General features: G+C 42.5%; 1 protein-coding gene across 11 annotated transcripts in view; it reads right to left on the bottom strand.

Annotated features, from left to right (window-relative positions):
* KIAA1217 (KIAA1217 ortholog) overlaps nucleotides 1-1660 on the bottom strand; it is a 252662-nt gene extending 251002 nt beyond the window's left edge. For all 11 annotated transcript variants that reach the window (XM_066629018.1, XM_066629011.1, XM_066629019.1 and 8 more), the window contains exon 1: nucleotides 1586-1660. In XM_066629018.1, the coding sequence (XP_066485115.1) occupies nucleotides 1586-1655 (70 nt within the window). In that variant the 5' untranslated portion in view covers nucleotides 1656-1660. The remainder of the gene's footprint in view (nucleotides 1-1585) is intronic.
* Nucleotides 1661-21053: the final 19393 nt, after the last annotated feature.

A 21053-nucleotide genomic window follows, 5' to 3' on the forward strand; every position in this document is an offset into this window, starting at 1 on the left:
AGAACAGTTCAGGGGGACTTACATAAAACATAATGTATTTATCACATGTCCACAATGCCAACACATGCATCACTGATTGTATGCCAAGAGCGATGGTTCCTTGCCTACTGAAAGTAGGGCCGGCCTTAAGCCAATTCAGCTAATTTGACCAAATTGGGTCCCATCGCTTGGGGGGGGGGGGCTAGAATAGGACAGCAAGCGGACAGCTCACTGCTACAGCTGGGGTCTCGTTGGTCAGGAGGCCGACGCACCAAGTGGAGCCTCTGCCAAATATTTCTGGGTGCTGTGCTCAGCTCACTTCACTGCATGGTGAGTGAGGGATCTGCAGGGATGGTGGGGCACCCACACAAATGCTCCACATTGGGCCCTGCCATTCCTGGGGCTCACCCTGAATGACAGTTTAGTTAATCTGTTCATTTAAGCTATCTGCAGGCATTAATCAGGAATTCAATCCAGCTAAGTTTTGATGCTCTTCTCCCCCACTCCACCCCACTCCCCCACCCCACTGATGCCAGTTTTGATGCTCTTCTGCCCCACTCCAAAACAGTATTTTAAAAACTGAGGCTAATACACTGAACATAAGCAGTTGCCTTGTTCAGCTCCGATTCAGAATCAGACCATTGGCCCATCTGACTCAGGACTGTCAAACACTGACCGGCAGCCACAGTCCAGGATTTCAGGCAGAAGTCTCCAGTCCTACCTGGAGATGTCCGGGACTGAACTGGAGACTGTTGTGCACAAAGCATGCACTTTATCACTGAGCTACAACCCCTCCCTTATTTTCAACTGTCCACATACTGCCAAACATTCATTCTTTACAGACAAAAGAATTTACAAGTTTTTGCAAAATCTGCTTGAGAAATACAGTATAACAGGCATGGGAGCTCATCAATGCTCCAGTCACTAGAATTCTAGAAATTCTGGAGAACTAGATGGATTCTCAATGACATACAGCGATACATTTAGATTAAGCACGTGTTCTATCTATAATGTTTGCTCTAAATATAATCCTATATCTTTTATAAAGTTTGGAATGTATTTCAAACAAAAACAGAGCAAAACTGGTATACTGGACACAAAACCTGACCTTACATGAAGTCTGTGTTCATAATTTTTGGCAGCATCCCAAGACAAACACATGGGTTTCACATGGAGTACAGTAAACTCTGAGCTGCAAGTCTCTGGGTTTTAAAATATGAACTCAACATTCATAGTTTCATATTAACTCAACTCAAGCCCATGCACTAAATAAGGAAGGAGCTTATCTCCGGACAGTTTTGGCAGCGCATTATATTTTAAAACCATGACTTCCCTTCCCTGTGGGGATATAGTACCCACACTTGTCATGGATTGCGTTGTGTCTCATTAAAAGTTTGCATCAAAAATCCTTGCGCTCTTGACTTTTCCAGAAAGAAAAAAAAGACTATTTCCCAAAAGAAAGTCAGATATCAGAAAGAGACAAAACAGTCAGTCCCAGCATAATAAATAAAGTCTCTGCTCCATATAATCTGTCACTAGGATATAAAAAGCAGCAATGAGGAACATGTTGAATGTAACTCCATCTAGGAGTGATTCAGTTACTTACCCTTCATCTGTCTGCTGTCTCTGGGACAAGCCAGCAGCGGCTCAGATTTCTGGCTTTCAGTGTCCTCCATTGTCCCTGCCTACTTTCAACTGCACAGGGCTTGCGATTCAAAAAGTGAAAAAGTTGCCACTTAGGAAACTACCAGAAAAACTGCCTGCAGGAGAAAATCTATCCTCCACTGTTAACAGCACAAAGTTCCTTTCAAAAGTGAGCTGCATTCCAGGAGGGCAGGGAGCCTCTCTGAAACAGGCATGGTTTTCAGCAGACTTGTGGGCAGGACTTTTAGAAGCGGCTGTTGCTCCTGCGGCTGTTGCTGGTATAGCCCCCTGAGCCTCCTTCGGTGAGGCCCCCAACAGGTGATGGATTTGTCTGGGAGAGAGACTCCAACCTAGTTCTTTTCCATTGCTCTAGGATAACAGATCTGCTCTTCCTTCAAGTCACAATGCTGATATGATTAAAGGCCTTATGTTGGAACCCAGATTTTGAAATCCTTACATATGGAAAATAAATACAGCATCCCTCAATAATATTGCCTGTTAATAATGAGCTCATTTTACTTTTTAAGACCTTTTAGAGGTTAGGGTTGCCAACTGACCAAAAAAATTCTGGCCCAGTCTCCTCCTGTGCCCTAAGTGACAGCCAGCTGTACAGAAATTAGCACATGAAATTTTTCACTGCGTGGAAATAAGCAGCACTGCCTGTTAAGCAGCTCAAGCTGCTCTTAAAGACACAGGGCACAAGGGCTAGGAGAAGGTTGGCAGCCCAGCTGCAGGCTGACATGTCAAATTACAGTGTGAAATATGTACTGGATCCATGGAGGCTTTGCACCAGATGCCTACAGCAGGGATAGAAAGGGAACAGAAAGTTTGTGCAGAGCATGCTCTGCTTTTGAACAATTAGAATAAACACTCCACAAAGTTTTATAGGCTTCTACTGTATACACTTTAAGCCCTGCTAACTGGGCAATGAGACATCTTTTAAAGTGGTGTTCCTCTTATATTTAGCAAGGGGGAGAGCAACTGTCCACCCCAGCACGGCATCTTTTCCAGTGGCTGCTGCTGGTGTCTCCTCTGTATGTTTTTAAATTGTGACGCTTTGGGGACAGGGAACCATTGATTGATTGATTTCTGTGTAAATTGCTTTGTGAACTATTCTGTTAAAAACAGTGTATAATAATAATAATAATAATAATAATAATAATAATAATAATAATAATAATAATAATAATAATGAGGAGGAGGAGGAGGAGGAGGAGGAGGAGAAGAAGAAGAAGAAGAAGAAGAAGAAGAAGAAGAAGAAGAAGAAGATGCTGGCCCATCCATGAGAACAACTGAGGCAGCTGCTTCAGGCACCAGATCAGGGAGCACCTTCAAGCACTGACTCTTCTCTGCTGCTGCCACTCCCACCCCCTTGATGAGACAAAAAGAGGGGAGGCATTAGAAGAACAGGGGTGAGCGAGCCCACCACTCTCTTCCACATGTCCTCTTCTGTTCCATTTCCCTTTCCCCATGCAGGGAGTGGAAGGAGCAGAGACTGGCACATCACCAAGTAAGAGAACACTTCCCAGAAGTGTTCTTTGTGTCTTACGATGCACATCTTTAAAGTCAAAGCATGATGCAAACTTCACAAGATTCATTCTTAATTGAATACTTTCAATGTTGTAGGAAGCAAGGGCTGCCATTTCCCCAGCTATACAGGACTCGGCGCTTTTAATAGTTGTACATCAAGCAGACCTTCCACAGGTGCATCCGTCCACCATTTCAAAGCTATTGAAAGAAGCAAATCCACCTCTGGAACGTCTTCTTGTTTCCAAGTTCTTAAGGAATGAGCATCTGGCAACATGAAGCAGAATTATTAAGATTTATAATTGCAGCCTTTGTGAGATATATATATATATATATATATATATATATATATATATATATATATATATATATATATATATATATATATATATATATATATATATATATTTTAAAAGGCACTAAACCATGCCAAGTAAGAAGAAAATTAACTAGGCTGAGATAGAACTGGAAACTTAAATAGACTAAAATACGTAAATGGATACTTTACAGCTACAGATTTGGCAAGCTTGCTGGACCACTAGCTCGGGAAAGAAGTGGTTTAGATGGTGGACGGTGCAATCCAGAAACTTTAAAATCAATGGGAGCATTGCCATTGACTTGTGGGTTGCAACCTAAGAAGATAAACAAAAACACTGGAATAATTTTCCAGCATAGGACTATCTACAGGCAACTGGCATAAGAGTATATGCCTCTTCATCATATATTGCTGCCAACCATGCCTCTTTCACTTTGAAAGAAAAGTGATCCCCACCTATTCTGGCAAGCCTCCCCTCGCTCAATTCAGAATTGGGTCAACCATTTGAAGTATGATCAGGGGACACACATTAAAAATATTGGCTATTTCCAAGAAATTTGTATCTGTTCATATTCTCCCCCCAAGCATGTTTCCTTTCCAAAATGAACTGCACTATTTGCTTGGAAACTGTAGTATTTGGGAAGGCAGCACAATGTTCCCTTTTCTGTCGTGTATGTCCTGCTTGTTGATGCCTTCAGCAATCAGCCACAGTTTAATCAAGAGTGAGAGGTTCAAATAATATCTGCACATGTGTCAATAGCATCCCCAGACTTTTAAACAGGTAGTCTAATTAATGCAGACTGCATGGGCATAACATTGGCCCATAAATTTGCATTAATCTCGATTTATGTTCTTTCTGAGAATGGGAGAGGTTGAATTTCATGGTTCAAGAACTCTCCTCAGAATATACCCAAGGATTATGAACTGAGAACATTCTTATTCCAACTAGAAATCAGTTAGTGGGGTATCCCTATACGTCACTTTTTTTGGAGAGCCAGGACATATGTATTACAGAGGCAAAGACAGCTCCTTATTCACCTTGAAAAATAGTGAGATGCAGCTGGCCTCGTTTAAAACACACACACACACACACACACTTTTCACATTTCGTACCACGCTTCCTCCAAGGAGCTCAGGATGGTGTGCATGGTTCCTTCCCTCCTTCCGTTCTCACAACAATCCTGTGAGGTAGGTGAGGCCAAGAATTAGTGATTGGTCCAATATCACCCAGGAAGCTTTGAGGCTGAGCAGGGATTTGAACCTGGATCTTCCAAGTCCAACTCCCAAACCACCTGGCCTCTGGGCCGGATCTGAGACCCGCCGCAATCCTTTCCCCTGGTGAACAGTATCCCCGGCATGGATGGAGCTCACTGTTCCACCCGGGTTCCTCTCTTTCGTGCCACAGATTTCCCTGCCCTTCATATCGGCCAACCATGCATGTCCAGAAAGCCTGCTGGGGCGACAGACCACTGGAAGCAGCAAGCCAGCGTGAAGGTTGAGGGCAAACTCCAGTGTGAATGGGAGGCCCCCAGGCAGAATGGTAAGCTCCAGCCACACTGGGGATGCCTTTACCAGCATGCAGCAGTCTCCACATTGGAGACCGCTAGACCACACCATCCTGGCTCAAAAACATGCACAACTGTCTTATAGTGAAACAGACTACAGTATAGGCCCACCTCTAGCTCAGTACTGTCTACACTGGCTGGCAGTGATTCTCCAGTATTACAGAGAGGGTCAATCCCAGCCCTACCTGGGGATGCCTGAGACCTTCTGCATGCAAGTCAGATGCTCTGTTACTGAGCAATGGTCTTTCCTCTGTGCTAAAAAAAAGTAGACAGTGGTCTCAAGTGTCCTATTGGTAAAACTTTTGAATTGGCCTTTGCCACAGAAAGCGGAAGGATGACCAGAAAAATCTTGGAAGAGCAAACTGCTCTCTTCCCAGATGTGGTGAATCAATGCTGGCCCTGAAGTCTAGTCAGAATTCCTGTTGTAAAGGTGCAAGAACAGGTATGTGCATTTTGAAGATGCTTTCCCTGCCTTTCTGGTTTGGTGTACAAGTTCCAAACCAAGAGTGGGGGGGCGGGGGAATCAGCTTCTGGACAGACAGGTCATGCAGGATCCTGTACATCTCTGGTCTCATGGAAGTACCAATTGCCTGAATAATGTAAAAGTCCAACTCTTAAGAAGAATGATTTGCTCCCTTTTGTTGTCTAGGCAAATACCTCTTGACCTCAGTGAACAGCAAGAATCATCTGACTGAGTCACAAGTACATACAATGACTTTGACCTTTTGTCCTTTCTCTTCTCTTTCTCAGAGACCTTCTCACAAGAGGCACCTTCCTTATTTAGTGTATGATGGGAAACAGAGAAGGGGAAATTTTGTATATTGGGAAGGGAATATTACGGAAAGGAAACTACTCACATGGCTGGCCCCTTGGGCTGATCATGCTAGGTCAGGTTCAGGCATGAAAAAAATGTAAGCCGTGGTCCAATTATATGAAAATAAGAAAAGAGCTTGAGATATAATGAGAAGCACTTACTTCCTAGGCTTTTAAATAATTTTGTATGCCTTTGGAAAAGGGGGGGGGGCTCCATTTCCCTTGTTCTACATCTCCATCTGTCCTTCTTCAAGGTGCAATGCATTGACACCAAATTGCTGGGGGAGATCATCGAGGGAGGGTTATCAGTTATACCTCTCACTGCCTTTCCCAGCTGGAAAAGCCATAGACACTTCAGTCAGGGAAGGAATGGATTTGTGCAAACAAGCTGAAATTAAATCCAGACAGGACAGATGCCTTCCTGATCTGGAGACCTCCTGGTTTGGTGTCAGTGTGATTACCTGTTCTGGATGAGGTTGCAATTGCCTTAAAAGGCCAAGTTTGCTGTTTGAGGTGCTCCTGTCCTGGCCTTACACCTCATAAGAACATAAGAACAGCCCCACTGGATCAGGCCATAGGCTCATCTAGTCCAGCTTCCTGTATCTCACAGTGGCCCACCTGGACTAGGTGTTGGCCATAGGCTGGGGATTCTTTGTCCAGTTTAACCTGTGCATCAACTGTGCCCGTTCCTGACTCTTGAATTACAACACACTCTGCCCATGTGTTGGCTTTCTCTTGACCATCTGGAAGCTACAGCTAATACAAAAGCTGTTGACAGAGGTGAGATAACACGATCCCATCCTGCTGCTCCAGCTGCTTCCAGTTTGCTTCTGAGTGCAATTCAAGCTGCTGGCTAAATGGATTGGAACTTGCATTCTTCTTATCTACACTGACTGGCATTTAACTCTTCAGGATTTCAGGCAGGTGATCCTTTGCAGTCCTACCTAGAGATGCCAGTGATCAATCCTGGGACCTTCTGCAAGGCAGTGCTCTACCACTGAGCTGCAGTTGCTTCCCAGCCAATAACACACCAGCAGTGGATGCATGGAAAAATCCTTCTTTTTCTTTGGTAGGATAATGCCAACAGGATATGGCAGGGTAATGACCAACATGGCCAAATTATCTCTGGGGTTCTATACACGCTTATGAGCTGGGTGCACAGATGGGCATGTCTGAAGTTATAAATTTCCAGGAAGGTTCATGGCTGGGTGGGGATTTGAACCTGGATCACACAGTTCGTAGGCCAACTCCCAAACCACTACACCAGGGGTCTCTAAATTTTTTGGCCAAAGGGCCACATGAAATATCTGGCACAGTGTCGAGGGCAGGGAAAAAAAATAAATATAAAATTTAAATAAATGCATTAGAGATGGAACTTAGATGAATGAATGAATGAATAAGCTCAAATGTCCAGGACTTCTCCAAGCACCAACATAGCCCAAGAAATAAAGCATACAATGAAATGGACCCCCTTTCCCCACCCCACAAGCACAACTCTGCTTGCGTTTGGTCAACTATGCCAGAGGCTCTCAGGGGATCAGAGGCTGGCCACGGGCCAGATAGAGGCTCTCCGCAGGCTGCATTTGGCCCCCAGGCCAGGGTTTGGAGACCTCTGCACTATACCATCCTGGCTCTCCAGGGAGTTGGACTGAATGATCCAGGTTCAAATCCCCACTCAGCCATGAAGCTTCTTGAGTGGCTTTGCATTAGTCATATCTCTCAGTCTCACCTACCTCACAGGATTGTTATGAGAACAAAAGAACTACACCCTGAGCTCCTTGGAGAAGAACAGTATAAAAATGTGAATGAATGAATGAATGAATGAATGAATGAATGAATGAATGAGCGAGCAAGCAAGGGCTCCAAAGAGAGAGAGAGAGAGAAGTGCAATCGTGAAGACCCATTGCCCTTTCTGACTATGTGCCTACTCCATTTTTGCTTGAGGAATATTGGATTTTACATGCAATACCATCAGCCAACAGTCAATGTCTCGGTGATCAGGAAGAAGGAAGCATCAGCCTTCAAATTGACAGATAATGGTACAAACTTGGAAAGCTCTCCAAATTACCCCCATGCACTTCAGGTGCAACATACTCCTCCATCAGGAATTCCATCTGGAATACACAGATCCTTTTGAGGAGGTAAGCATACCCTCAAAAAAAAAAAAAAGATATTCTCACTGTGTCTAGAAGCGTGTCTAGAAGCGACTAAAGAATTTTCTATGCTTGAAATATGTTCACTATGATAATCACTTTGAGTGCTACTGCAAAGAAATAAACCATTTTTAATAGGCTCATTTCATTGTGTGTGGATTACTTTAAAGTACACCTTTTCCAGAGCAATTGTCCAGGGCAGATTGGATAGATTGCTCAATGCATGCATTTTCATCCAAGGATCAAGTGAGCTTAAACATCACACAAAAATAGATCAGATCAGCTCCTTGCTCAGTAAAGCCCTGAAAATATTTTCACAGTGGGGCATCTGAAACGAGGAACAGCTGCATTTCCACTTGCAGAATGCTACCTGCAGAGCTTTGGTGGAGCAAAAGCATTCAGAGGCCTCACAGGCAAGTCTGCTGATGGGCTGCTTTGCATTTCTGACCCACTGCTAACATTTACACACTTGTGACAGCCCTGAGCCATTAAAACAATGGATTTTGTAGTCATATTTTAGGCCTCATGCACACAGCCTGTAAGAGGTACAATTGTTGTACACAGCCAAGAACTTCAAAGTTCACTTGTTCATCACATCCATCAAACGGGCCAGAAGAGAACTTCAAAATGTCAAAACCACTTATGTAACAGTGGTATGATATAGTATTTTTTTACTGTTATTTTTAATATAGTTAAGAATAAACATTTTATGACCTTATTTAAGATGAATGCTAAGCAGAATTAATGAATACCTTGGGCTGCCAGGGTCGATCGTCTGCAAAGATTTGAGCGTGACTAACAGAGGCTGTGGCACTAATGATAAGGCTTTGGCACTGGCACACATATTATGCAGGCACACCAGAACTGGCTCGCAGGCTGGAGTTTGGTGGCTCCTGCTCTATGATGCGGTACAAGGCCACTGCCAGGAACATCGAGCAGCACCAACATCATTGGATCCGCCAGCACTTGTAAATCAGTGGTTGAGACAGGCTGTGGGAAGGGAGGGGGAAGATCAGGTTGTTCTACGGGAGGAGGCAGGGCAGGGAAGGAGGAGGGGTAGATCCAGACCTTATCTCCACTTTTTAAAACTTCCCTGTACCTTTTCCCTCCTTGGATATACACCATCAAAGCAAATGGCATATATTTAAGAAGACCCATAGGCAGCCCCGGGGCTTACACAGAGATAGGTAATATTTTTACTTACCTCCTGTTTGACTTCGGTTCACCCTGTCACCACTTGCCTTTTGGGTGCTGCTGCACTGGTGTGCTGGCAGGGGACAGGGGTGTAAGTTTTCTTAACCATGGGTTAACCAATGGTTTCAGCTTGAGTAGCAATAATGTTTGCCAAACATTGGTTAAGAAAATTTAACTAAAGCTTGGTGTAGGTCTAAATTAAACAAGCCATGGATTATAATCAGCTGGCAAAGCGGAATCAGAAATCATGGTGGGAAGTTTGTTTGCAAACCATGGTTGGTACTGACAAACCATAATTAGGTCAATTTTTGTGGAGACCCTGTGCCATACAAACTGAAGTGCTAAGCAGATGGGAAACAAAAATAGACAAGTAGCTCTAAACCACTGTTTTGATCCTGAGATTATGTTTTGTTTGTGCAAATCATAGTTTGGCATGATGGCTGAATTGAGCCAATGAATAGAAAACAAGTTATAGCCCAATCCAAACCTGTCCTTGCATTAGCACAGCCCCCCCCCCCCTCCGAGCCAGCTCCTGGGTGTTGCAAATCTGTCATAAAGCATGTTTGTGGCAACTCAAGAGCAGGCTGCGCTGGCACAAAGACATGTGTCAGCCTGCCCCGCTATATGCCATCTCTGCACTGGCTGAATAAGGTAGGTTTGTGCCAAGTGGCACAGGGGGTGGAAAGAGGGGTGGAAGGGCATTCTGAGGATACAGCGGAACATTTTTGGGCAAGGGGAGGGCAGAACGGGAGGCGGATCAGGCCCAGGAGGGGATTGTATTGGCCATGGCAGCACATACCGGATCCAACCCCCAGTCCGGGCAGTCTTACACTGGCTGCTTGGATTTGCGCTAGCTAAATAGCTGCTGCAGATCCAAGCAATCCCATAGGGCAGCTTGGGGCTCGACACAGGGTAAAGGAGAAAATATCCCTTTACCCTGAGGTGACCTCCAGCGTCCACCTAATCTGCACTGGATACAGCACAGGCCACTCGGCTGTATCAGCACAGGTTAGGATTGCGCCCTTAGACTAGTCCAGTGATTTTCAACCTATTTCATCTCATGGCACACTGACAAGGCACTAAAATGGTCAAGACACACCACCAGGTTTTTGGCTCACATCTCCCACTGGCCCTATTAATAAATGACCTTCCCCCAAATTCCTGTGATACACCTGTGGACCACTCGCGGCACACCAGTGTGCCACGGCACAGTGGCTAGACTAGTCTCATGGAAAATCTTGCCCAGGTTTGCCTACATTTTAGAAATGAAAGAAGGATGTTTTTTCTTCTTCTAGATATCAATGCATGTTGATGTTACTATTGTGTAAAATGTGGACTTTTGCATAATAAATTTTCAACATACCACATACAATATTATTTCTTTCCTTCAGTTCCACTCACAAACTGTATGCAGAATTCCTTGAAATAGGGAAAGCAGAAATGGTATGGCACGTTACCAAGAAAAGCAGCTGATAAAAACCATATGACAAGAGACATTATGATCTTGCAGCTCAAACTCAACCCTCCTTGACACATCTTGTTATTCTCTTTTGTGATAGCTTCAAGGAAATGGGCAAGTATTGTGACAATCATCAATCAAAAAATGAAACTAGCCTGGAACAGCATCTTGCTTTCAGGATGTTAAAAAACAAATTCCTTAGGTTATTGTGATCAGATCTGGTGGTATCAGCATCAAAACCAAAGTATGGTTCTAATTAGGTCATTTTCAATTTGAACAGTAAAACTTGCATTTTTGCAGGAACTGTAAAAATAGAAATTCATGAACTAATTCTAATTGAGCTACAGAGTACTTGTCATGATCAATTGTAGTTAAAGGGGCTACAGATACCTGATTTAAATGGAAAGTGTAGGGTAATACCCTTAGGGCACAAGCCTATGAATGTCTACTCAGAAGTAAGTCCTATTGTGTTGAATAGGGCTTACTACCAGGAAACGGTGGACAGGACTGCAGCCTCAGTAGGTCCAACTAAAATGACAAAGTACTGTAGTGACATTTTAGTTGAATCTGATAAATGTATTACCCAACTGTTACTTTGGATTTTTTCAAGCTTGCCGTTTTGTGAACTTTGGAGAAATCCACCATGATGTCTTTGTGCTATCAAACCTTAGTAAATGTGCCATTTGTTACTAAGTCATCCATACTAGCATGTCATCACATAATCTACGTCAGTGCCTCTCAAACTTTTTAGCTCCAGAACCCACTTTATAGAATGACAATCTGTTGGGGCCTACCAGCAGTGATGTCATGGCTGGAAGTGACATCATCAAGTAGGAAAATTTTTAAACCCCCATATGAACAAATCAAATCAATTAATTAAGTATAAGTTTTAAAATTTATTTAAGGTAACAAAGAACCCTCCTAACCCTCCCACACAGTTGCTGATCTGCTTTTTTTTTAAATTTCCCCAAACATCCCAAAGGCTGCAATCCTATCCACACTTACCTGGTAGTAAATCCCATTGACTATAATTGTTAAAAGCATATACATAGTAACCTGTTAAAAGTACAGATATGTAGCATTTCCCCAAATGCAGTCACATACCAGGGTAGCATCAAGTCTAATATATTAAAAATAAAATACACATTTAAATGAATGGGGACCCACGTGAAATTGGCTGGTATTCCTCTAGTGAGTCCCAACCCAGTTTGAGAAACACAGATCTACATTACTTTTCTGATCACCATAGTACTGCAATCTTACAATCTAGCCCTTCACACAATGTAGTTATGACAACTGCGACTAAATCAAATCAACTAAAACATTCCTTATATTACATCAGCTTGATCTAAATGTTGACAGTGTGTGCCAAGCTAACTGAAAATAACAAATTTAAAACAAACAGAAGGATAACCGATCTAGCTGTCGAACCCATTGTCACAAGTTGTGACAGAGGCCAAGTGTACCCATGCATAGGAAAGAGGTGCTAGAAGAATCCTGGGGTAGCAGACTATGGGCCCAATCCTATCCAATTTTCCAGTGCTGGTGCAGTTGTGCCAGTAGAGTATGTGCTGCATCTTGTGGTTGAGGGGCAGTCACTGGGGCCTCCTCAAGGTATGAGAATATGTGTTCCCTTACCACAGGGCTACGCTGTGGCTACACCGGAGCTAGAAAGATGGATAGAATTGGGCCCTGTATCACTTCAAACTGGAAATGAGGAAAGTCATTTTTTTAAAACTCCCTCCAAATAAAAAGCCAACTCCCTTAGGGGAAATGTTATGTTTTCACTTATTCCATCCCCTGCTGTGTTAGATTTCTGTTTGCATTCAGCATCAGTTTATGGTCCGAAATGTGGTTGAAGCAGTTTTTCATTGACACAGATCCAAACAAGGTTCAGTTCTGTCTTTGCCAGACACCAATTTATCATTGCATAGAACAAAACAAGTGATCATTTGTTTAAAAGCATATCATTTTGTTCTTGGCAACTGCAATATATATAGAATTTAAGCCAGTAAAATGTTATTCCCAGGTGGGGGAACAGAATATGGAAGATATTCAAACAGGAACCTTCAGCATTTACAAACTGCTTGAACTATCAGCTGACAAGCCTCAGGTGTAGAAATGGGAATATACTTTAAAAACCATCTGCTGTATTCTAGAACTATTATTTCTTGGAGCATTTTGATTCTGTAACGCTAGTTCAAAACAGAAGCGCCCCATTTGAAAAGGTTGTTTTAATAATGGCACAAAAGGGGACCACTGGTTGCAATATAGATCTCAAATACATTTGAAATATAGCTTTAATTCAGTTTTAGGTGTGATGAGACCTCCAATGGTTGCTTAGGGCATTCAAGATGCTGGTAGAACTGACAAAGCAAAGCAGGTATGAATCTGATCGGTGTTTAATGAGAAGCCACTTGGAACAACATGTCAGCTGCTTGAAGCTTTTTAAAGGAAGGGTGTGATATATACCATACAATAGCAACTCTGGCGGTTAAACTGAAATGTGGTGATTTCAGCACTGTGATTTCAGTAGTGAAATTCAGATGAAGCAATTCATCCTGTGCCATAGATAGTATAACCTCCGTTTTCAAATGCGGTGGAATTTAATGCCAAACTGATAATTGCTACACTGAATTCCTGACACCAACAAGTTGCGCAGAGATGTTATGAGGAGTGTCAGACGAACATTCAGTGCTCAGAAAGAATATGGTGTCTATCTGTAACAGACTTCCAAGTACATTGGTCAAATGAAACAGATTTTCTCCATTTCTAAGCATTATACCACAGACAGTGTGTAATGGTGTCAGGTGTGTGTGTGTGTGTGTGTGTGTGTGTGTGTGTGTGTGTGAAAGCCTCCAGCAACAAGTGGTTCCCCCACCCCAACCATTGCTGGACCACTGTGGTTACATGAAGCCAAAAGGTCTTTTTCACATTCAGAGTGCCTTTCCTGATTAGCCTCAATCATAATATTATTCTGTTAGTAATCAGAACACCTTCTGCAGCACCTGAAAATTATAACAATTGTAAACGAAATTAAAAAATAAGACTTCAAACTTCTTTTGAAAGTTAACTGCTGAAATAGGATTTAATTACAGCAAACACATGTTTAGGTTGGAGCATTAATGCAAAATATATATTCCACAATTTTCCTAGGGATAGTTATGTTACAGTGCAATTCTAAGCATATTTACTCCAAAGTAAGCCTCCCAGGAAAGTATGTATAGGATTGCAGCCGGAACCCATTGCAGCAAAAACAATGAAGAGTCTTGTAGCAATTTAGGGCACAATCCTAACCAGGTCTACTCAGAAGTAAGTCCTATTTTCTTCAATGAGGCTTACGCTCAGAAAAGGGTGGTTAGGATTGCAGCCTTAAAGACTTAACAAATTTATTTTGGAAAAAGCATTTTGGTCCAGAAATGCTTAGTCTGAAACAAATCTGTCACAAGCCTGATGTATTCCACAGTTTTATTTGGACAGCATCTCTGGCCCTTTGGATTCCATTTAAACTGTGAGACTCAGATGTGACATTTTCCTTCCCAGACAGAACCGCTGGGTGGGGGGGGGGGGGAGATATGTAAACTATATATTTACACTGTCCTGGGTAGCAAGTGTATGTATCTATTTCATCATCACCACCCGTGTTTGGACAGAATGCTGTGATTCTGACATCACAAGATCACTTTACACATTAAATTATTCCTGTGTAGAAAAAAACAAAACCTATTGTTGACTGTTCAATCACATCATTGTTTTAACACTATGAATTGTAAGCTGCTTCCATTTCTTTGAGCAGAAGTCTGGGGGCGAGAGAGAAATTAGGGTTCTAAAAACAGATTCATAAATACGTATTCCACATGAGAAAAATATCACATGGACCTGCGTCTAAAGTCATGTCTATTTTACTGTGAGCTGGGGTTTCCAAAAAAATACAGAATCAAGGAAAAGGGTGCCATGTCCACTCAGAACAATGTACGCAAGGTTTTGTTTTGTTTCCTATCATGCAATTATCTCCATGAAGGAAAAATATAATTGCGTAGCTGCCCAAAGTAGACATAAATGGTAAGTTACTATTAATAGTAATCTCTTAGTAGATAAGCAGTGTTTCAGACTTGTCCTTCCAATGATTAAGGATGCAGTTGAGTTTCTGTCTGGGATCCAAGGGCCAAAGTGGCTTCTGTTTGCAAAGTTTTGTTTCTCAATCCTCAGTCTGCGCTCCACCCACAAAAAGAATGGCATTGGAGACCTTCATCCCACTTGCAAACACACAGACTTCATGACTTCTCCCACACTCTATACCTTTGGTAAACTTCCAAGAGAAAGAAGAATGACTCTGATTGTTCCCACACTATACCGATGCCTTAATTAAATGGGCTGATTAGGGAGAAAGCAACTCCAGCTGACAATAGATGGATTCATATCCTGTTCACATTGACACAACACAAAAGGAAAAAGCTGCCACCTCCTGCCTTACACACACCAACTCGCAGACCCGGTTTGACAAAGCAGACAGGCTCGTCAGGGCCATGGAAGTCTCACAGTGATGCTCAAGTTTAATCTTAACACATCCTCTGGTTCATATCTGCAGCGTTTTTAATCGGGAAAGTTGTTGCACAATCCTTTTCTCACTCATCTTCAAGGCAGCCCTGAGAGCTAAAATGGTAATATCTGTGCTTTCCAGATAGATCCCACTCTGGGAGGACAGCAACAGGCCCATGAGACTTGTGAGGAGCTACATGCCACTTTGCTTTAGCTGTCAGATGACCACAGTGTGGAAACTTTGCTCCATCAAAATGCAGGTGAGATGGATATGCTGAACCCCCAGGTATTACTGTAGGGCAGAGAAATTTAAATGAAATGGGAACTAAAACTGACCCATACTTAAGATATCACATTTTAAAGCATTCCCTATCTCAATCATGAATGTATTCAAAAGGGTGAATCTATTCTAAGCACTATCCCCCCTCTCCTCTGCCTGCAACAAGGAGAGGTGCCATAAAACGATTTAATTCCCATCATTCTATAGCTTTTGAAGCTATCTCATCCTACTGAGAAGGGAAAATGAAAGTAGTTTTAGTCACTCCTGCATGAACAGTAAGGATATACAGTACTGAATATGGATTCATCTATTCTGTTAGTACATTGCAAGACAGCAGGTATAAGCAATAAAACAGATGCACCTATTTGTCTAAGAGATGTCTGTTTCTCAGTGGAAAACTCTATTATGGATAAACCTAAGTACAGAAATGTAAGCCTGGCTCCTTGCAGTGCATCTAATATCTCATAAATTCTATTCCTCGGTGCTAGTAGGAATCAACATCAGAAGATCAAATAGCCAGAAAGAGACAAAACTTTGGCTACCATATACCTATTATGCTTGAGGCAGTTTTTATGGCACTTCCTGTTCAAGATAATAAAGCCCTGGTACTTGTGACCCATAGGTAGACTTACTGGATACACAGATGCTGCACAGCTACTGAAATGTGGTTATGAGATCGTCTGGTAGCACTTATAGATTCCCACATTGAAGAAATCATAGAGGGCTGTATTAAAAGCCTTGTGCTTCATACAGGTGAAGCATTGCAAAGTATTTTACTGCTGTACCATGCTCTAATTGAGGTTGCTCTTGGAAGATTGTCCAGAAACTGGCCAAAATGCAATTGTCAGGCTGCTGATGCGAGTCATATGACCACATTACACTATTGCTTTGCGAGTTGCACTGTCTTCCCATTTGTCTCCAAGTACAATTTAAGAAACTGGCTCTTACCTACAGAGCCCTAAATTATTTGGTACATGGATACTGGAAGGATTATTTTCTCCCACCTGAACCACATGCACTGAGGTTATCAGGAGAGACCTTTCTGGGTGTCACTCTGTCTTGTGAGATGTGACGATGAGAGGGCACAGCAGTGCTCAGACCATAAAACTTCTTATCCCAAAAGTCTTGGGCTCAGTTCCTCCCAGATGGATGTTGAAGACCATTTTGCTTGACCATGCTTGTTATAGTCTGATTGGGTGAGGCTTTATCATTTTGCCATATCCTGTTTCACTGTTTTTTTCGTGTGGTTATTGCAAGGGATTTTTTAAAAGTTTGTTTTATTGGTCATTTTTTATGCATGTAGGCTGCTGTGAGAATTCTTAGGAAATGGAAAATGTTGGATTAAAAATAATTTAGTAGACCCTGGACTCCTCAGTATTGCTCGGTCATTTTTGGACCTCAAATTATTTCTCTGGGCTCTTTTGAGACATCAAATTATATGGGCTGTTTGTGATGTAACATTGGTGGCCACATTAAATGTTCCTGCTAGCACAGTATGAGGAAGTGTTAACAATGGTAGATTATAAAGTTTCTTGGGGCCATCCTGGAAGCAGATAATCTGTCTAGGATCCAATTTATGCAATTATTTCAAGAAAAATTATATGGCTCTCCCATTTGGTTAGAACTTTTCCACATTGATATGTGAGTGGAATGCAAGCCAAACATTTGTTGGAACTGGTCACATATTCCACTGTTGTATAGTAGCGTATTTTTGGCCATTTGTAGACCTCGGCAACATGAGCTTCCCATAGATTTTTACATATAGGTTCTGACTAGTTTCCAGTTAATCTCGTGGGTGTTGTCAGCAGCTATAAAAATTGGGCTGTTTTATACATGATGTGATGAGAAAATATGAATTAATTTAGGAGGAGGTGGCAGTTCAATAAACCACAGTCATAATGCAACTGCTTTTATGCACTTCTCAATTCCTAGTCTATTTTCTTTAAAGAATGTATTGTATGAATTGAAATTCAAGGGTGCATGAACTTGCCATTCATTTTTGTCACCTCCACCCTTGAAACCTTCTCTTGCTGAATGCTACACTGCTGCCACTTAGGGCTAAATTCCAAGCCTATTTACTCAAAAGTCTGTCCCATGGATCTATGAGTACACATGCCCAGAGCAAGGCCATGCTATCCTACATCTCAGGGGCAGGAGGTCTGGTCTAGAGGGTAGAGCCTCCATTTGCCTGAAGATTAACATCCACAAGGTCGCCAGTTCGAGGCCACCGGCACCGTGTGACCTTGAAGCAGCTGGCAAGCTGCAGCTGAGCTGTTCCATCTGCTCGGAGCGTGGGAGGATGGAGGCCAGAATGTTAAACCAGATCGGAGTGTAACATCTTGAATGTGGTGGTTCTTGAAAGAGAGAACCTTCTTTCAATTTGTAAAAATCCCTGCGTGGATTTAATAAGCCTGCCTGTGTAAACCGCCTTGAATAAAGTCTTGAATAAAGACCAAGAAAGGCGGTATATAAATACTGTATATTATTATTATATTACATCTCACTATAATTTAAAGCTAATTGTATCACAGGCCAAAACCTCCTCAATTAATCGTTTTAAAAATGTAGCCAAAATAATGGCCAAAAATGTAGCCAAAAAATGGAGCAACTACTGGAATGAAAAGCTTTTTAAAACTACAGCTACTATTTATGCTTCAGTTTTTCATATCTTACATCAGTCACTTATTTTTTCTCCTAATTTCAGGGACCTAGCCAGAGCTTTTGAAAAAGCCACACATTTCCCTGCAAAAGTCCTGTGAGCTGAAGCTCCCTGTCCTGTCCCCCCAAGACGTAGCTAAAAGTGACCTTTTAATACTAGTTTCTGGACTCAAGAGTCCAATCCTATCCATGTCTACTCAGAAGTGAATCCCATTGTAGTCAATGGGGCTTACTCCCAGAAAAGTGTGGATAGTATTGTAGCCTCAGGCAGCATTATGTCTCTGGCAAGGAGGAGTGGAAGCTTAAGCAAAGACTAAGATATACAGAAAACCCTGATTCTGTTTACACATATATCTTTTTATGGCACACTAACCTCTATGGCAGGGGTGTTCAAAGTTTTTGGCAGGAGGGGTACATCGTCTCTCTGACACTGTGTTGGGGGCCGGGGGGGAAGAATTAATTTAAAATTTGAATAAATTTACATAAGTTTACATAAATGAATACATTAAAGATGAACTTATATGAATGAATGCAGGTCTTGCAATAGCTCAAGGTCTATAAAAGGCCTTGCACAAAGCAAGGTTGGCCTTTCCTTTGCTGCTGCTACTGCATCACAGACGTGAAACAACAAGCAGTGGAGGGAGCCTGTCATGAATATGTTTAGGCCTAGTAGGCTGCAGAACCTTGATGAGAAGCTATTTTCAACCACTGTACTCCAAAGTCCTGCAGTACACCTGCGGACCTTTCACAGCACACCTTTCGCAGCACATTGTGTGCTGGGCTAACACAATGCAAAACAGTTCCCCAGACAGAAAGGGGCAAAACCCTTAATGCAGTGCTGTCTTTAAGATTATTGAAACACAGCTCAGTGGAGAAAACCAGCCAGAACATAGTACCCGTGTAAGTCTCTCATTTTATGCAGAGAAGTGCATGCCGTTTAATTACGTGAGGAAACACCAGACCTGAGGTCAGGGCTTACAGTTTAGGGAAGGGTCCATAGATCAAAAGAAGATTAGCTGTTTTGCCTGCAGAAGGCATGTGCATATATGTGAACCCCCCTCCCCATACACAAGCACACCAATTAATTCTGCTTATTCCCACCATTCTGGACAGTCAAGAGAACCTCAGCAAAGTCCAGTCCTTTTATGGCATTCACTCTGGGGTTGTGGAATGGTCTTCCAGAAAAGTAGATCAAATCACATCTCTTTTAGAAGGTCTTGCAACATTCTTCAGAAGGTTGTCCAAATGAGTTGGTTAGTTGCTTTTTATGGGATGCTTTAAAATTTCATTGTTTTATTAGGCACTGCTGTTAATTATCTCTTTTTCTTTTTGGTCTGGTTTAGTCATGGTGGGTGGGGCAGAAAATTAGATATACTTTTTGGAGTTTCTGAATGATGAAAGGAAGGAAGGTTGGTGTGAGGTTGCAGGGGGCCTTGGACAAGCCATCCCTGAGCTCAGCATGTTAGCATCCACCTGCTTCCTAATGGCACATTGGGTACTACCATTGCCACCAGTAGTGAAGATTTAATGGTTGGCGTGGCCAACTGGACCCACTTAAGGTGTTTGGACTTCCAACCAGTGCCTTACCTAAACAATCTCTGACATGACCCCTGTTGCCAGTGTAGAAATACCGAACAAGAGAAACTCCAAAGTGAATTGTCAATATATGTTACTAAGCCCAGTGTGTTTCTTTAACTCAAGTTAGTCTGAGACAATACAGAAGACTGCTTTAGGTAATTCTTTTGAAGAAGAGACATTGGTTCAAAACCTGTTGGGCTTCATAAAATACAGTATCTCTCCCATTCAACCTTTCAGGTTTTCCCCTCCTTATTTCTGAAATGAAGCCTCCACATTTAGCTAGTTTGGCACAGTCGTAATCAACCCAAAGCAAATCGGACACAAAGCTTCCAAAACTCATGACCATGTTCAGCAACATTCTAGGGCCTAGGCAGCTCTTTGCAACAGGCTCCTGCAACTCTACAGACGAGTCCAAGCGGGGAAAGAATGCTGTGAAAAAATTATTTGAAGACATGAGCAAAGACATTACATTGCATGCCTACTAATACACATTTCTTTCTTTATCCCCCACCCCTAAAGATATAGGCACATATCGTTTTAATTTGACTTGCTGAGGTTCTGCAGAAACTTGCAACAAAACTTGGGCACATTTTTACACTTAACGTTTTACTTATAAACGTTCTTCACACAAGAATTCTCTATTCCCAGAATTCCTAACCCATTCCCTGCCTCCCTTTTCAAATAGGCGGGAAAGATATTTGTGTTCATCTTGAGATGACCCAAGACCAAAAAAGAAGTCCTCTAACACCCAGACAAAGTAATGTTTTCATTGGCTGAAGAATGCTGTGATTTGTTGTCTCAGACAGACTGACCCCAGAGCATCTACTCCTTTCAAATCATCAGAGACACTGATTGGTAGGTATTAATCGGTAGTGTAGCTAGAGGGGGTCAAACCAGTAAGTACTGCAGGCACTACAATCTGCCATGTAAGTGGTCCCTTCCACTCACTGTCAGAGCCATTCTGGGCAGTGGTGGCAAAGGCACGAGCTTGTCGAACCAAATGGCGTCTCCCGTTGCTGCCCAGAATGGCTCCGATAGCAACTGGAAGTGGCTGCTTACACTGTGCATTATAGCACAGTGGTACTTACTGTTTCCCCCCTCCAGCTATGCTACTGGTTTTATTTATTTTTCACAATTTTATACCGTCCTTCCTCCAAAGAGCACAGGGCGGTGTAAACAGCTGGTCCCCTCCTTTTGTCCTCACAACAACCCTGTGAGGTAGGTGAGGCTGAGAGAAAGTGACTGGCCCAAGGTCACCCAGGAAGCTTCATGCCTGAGGCGGGACTTGAACCTGAATCTTCCAGGTCACCTCCCAAACCACTACAGCACCCTGGCTCTCAATAAGGCA

This window comes from Tiliqua scincoides, chromosome 5 (assembly GCF_035046505.1).
Source record: "Tiliqua scincoides isolate rTilSci1 chromosome 5, rTilSci1.hap2, whole genome shotgun sequence".
NCBI lineage: Eukaryota > Metazoa > Chordata > Lepidosauria > Squamata > Scincidae > Tiliqua > Tiliqua scincoides.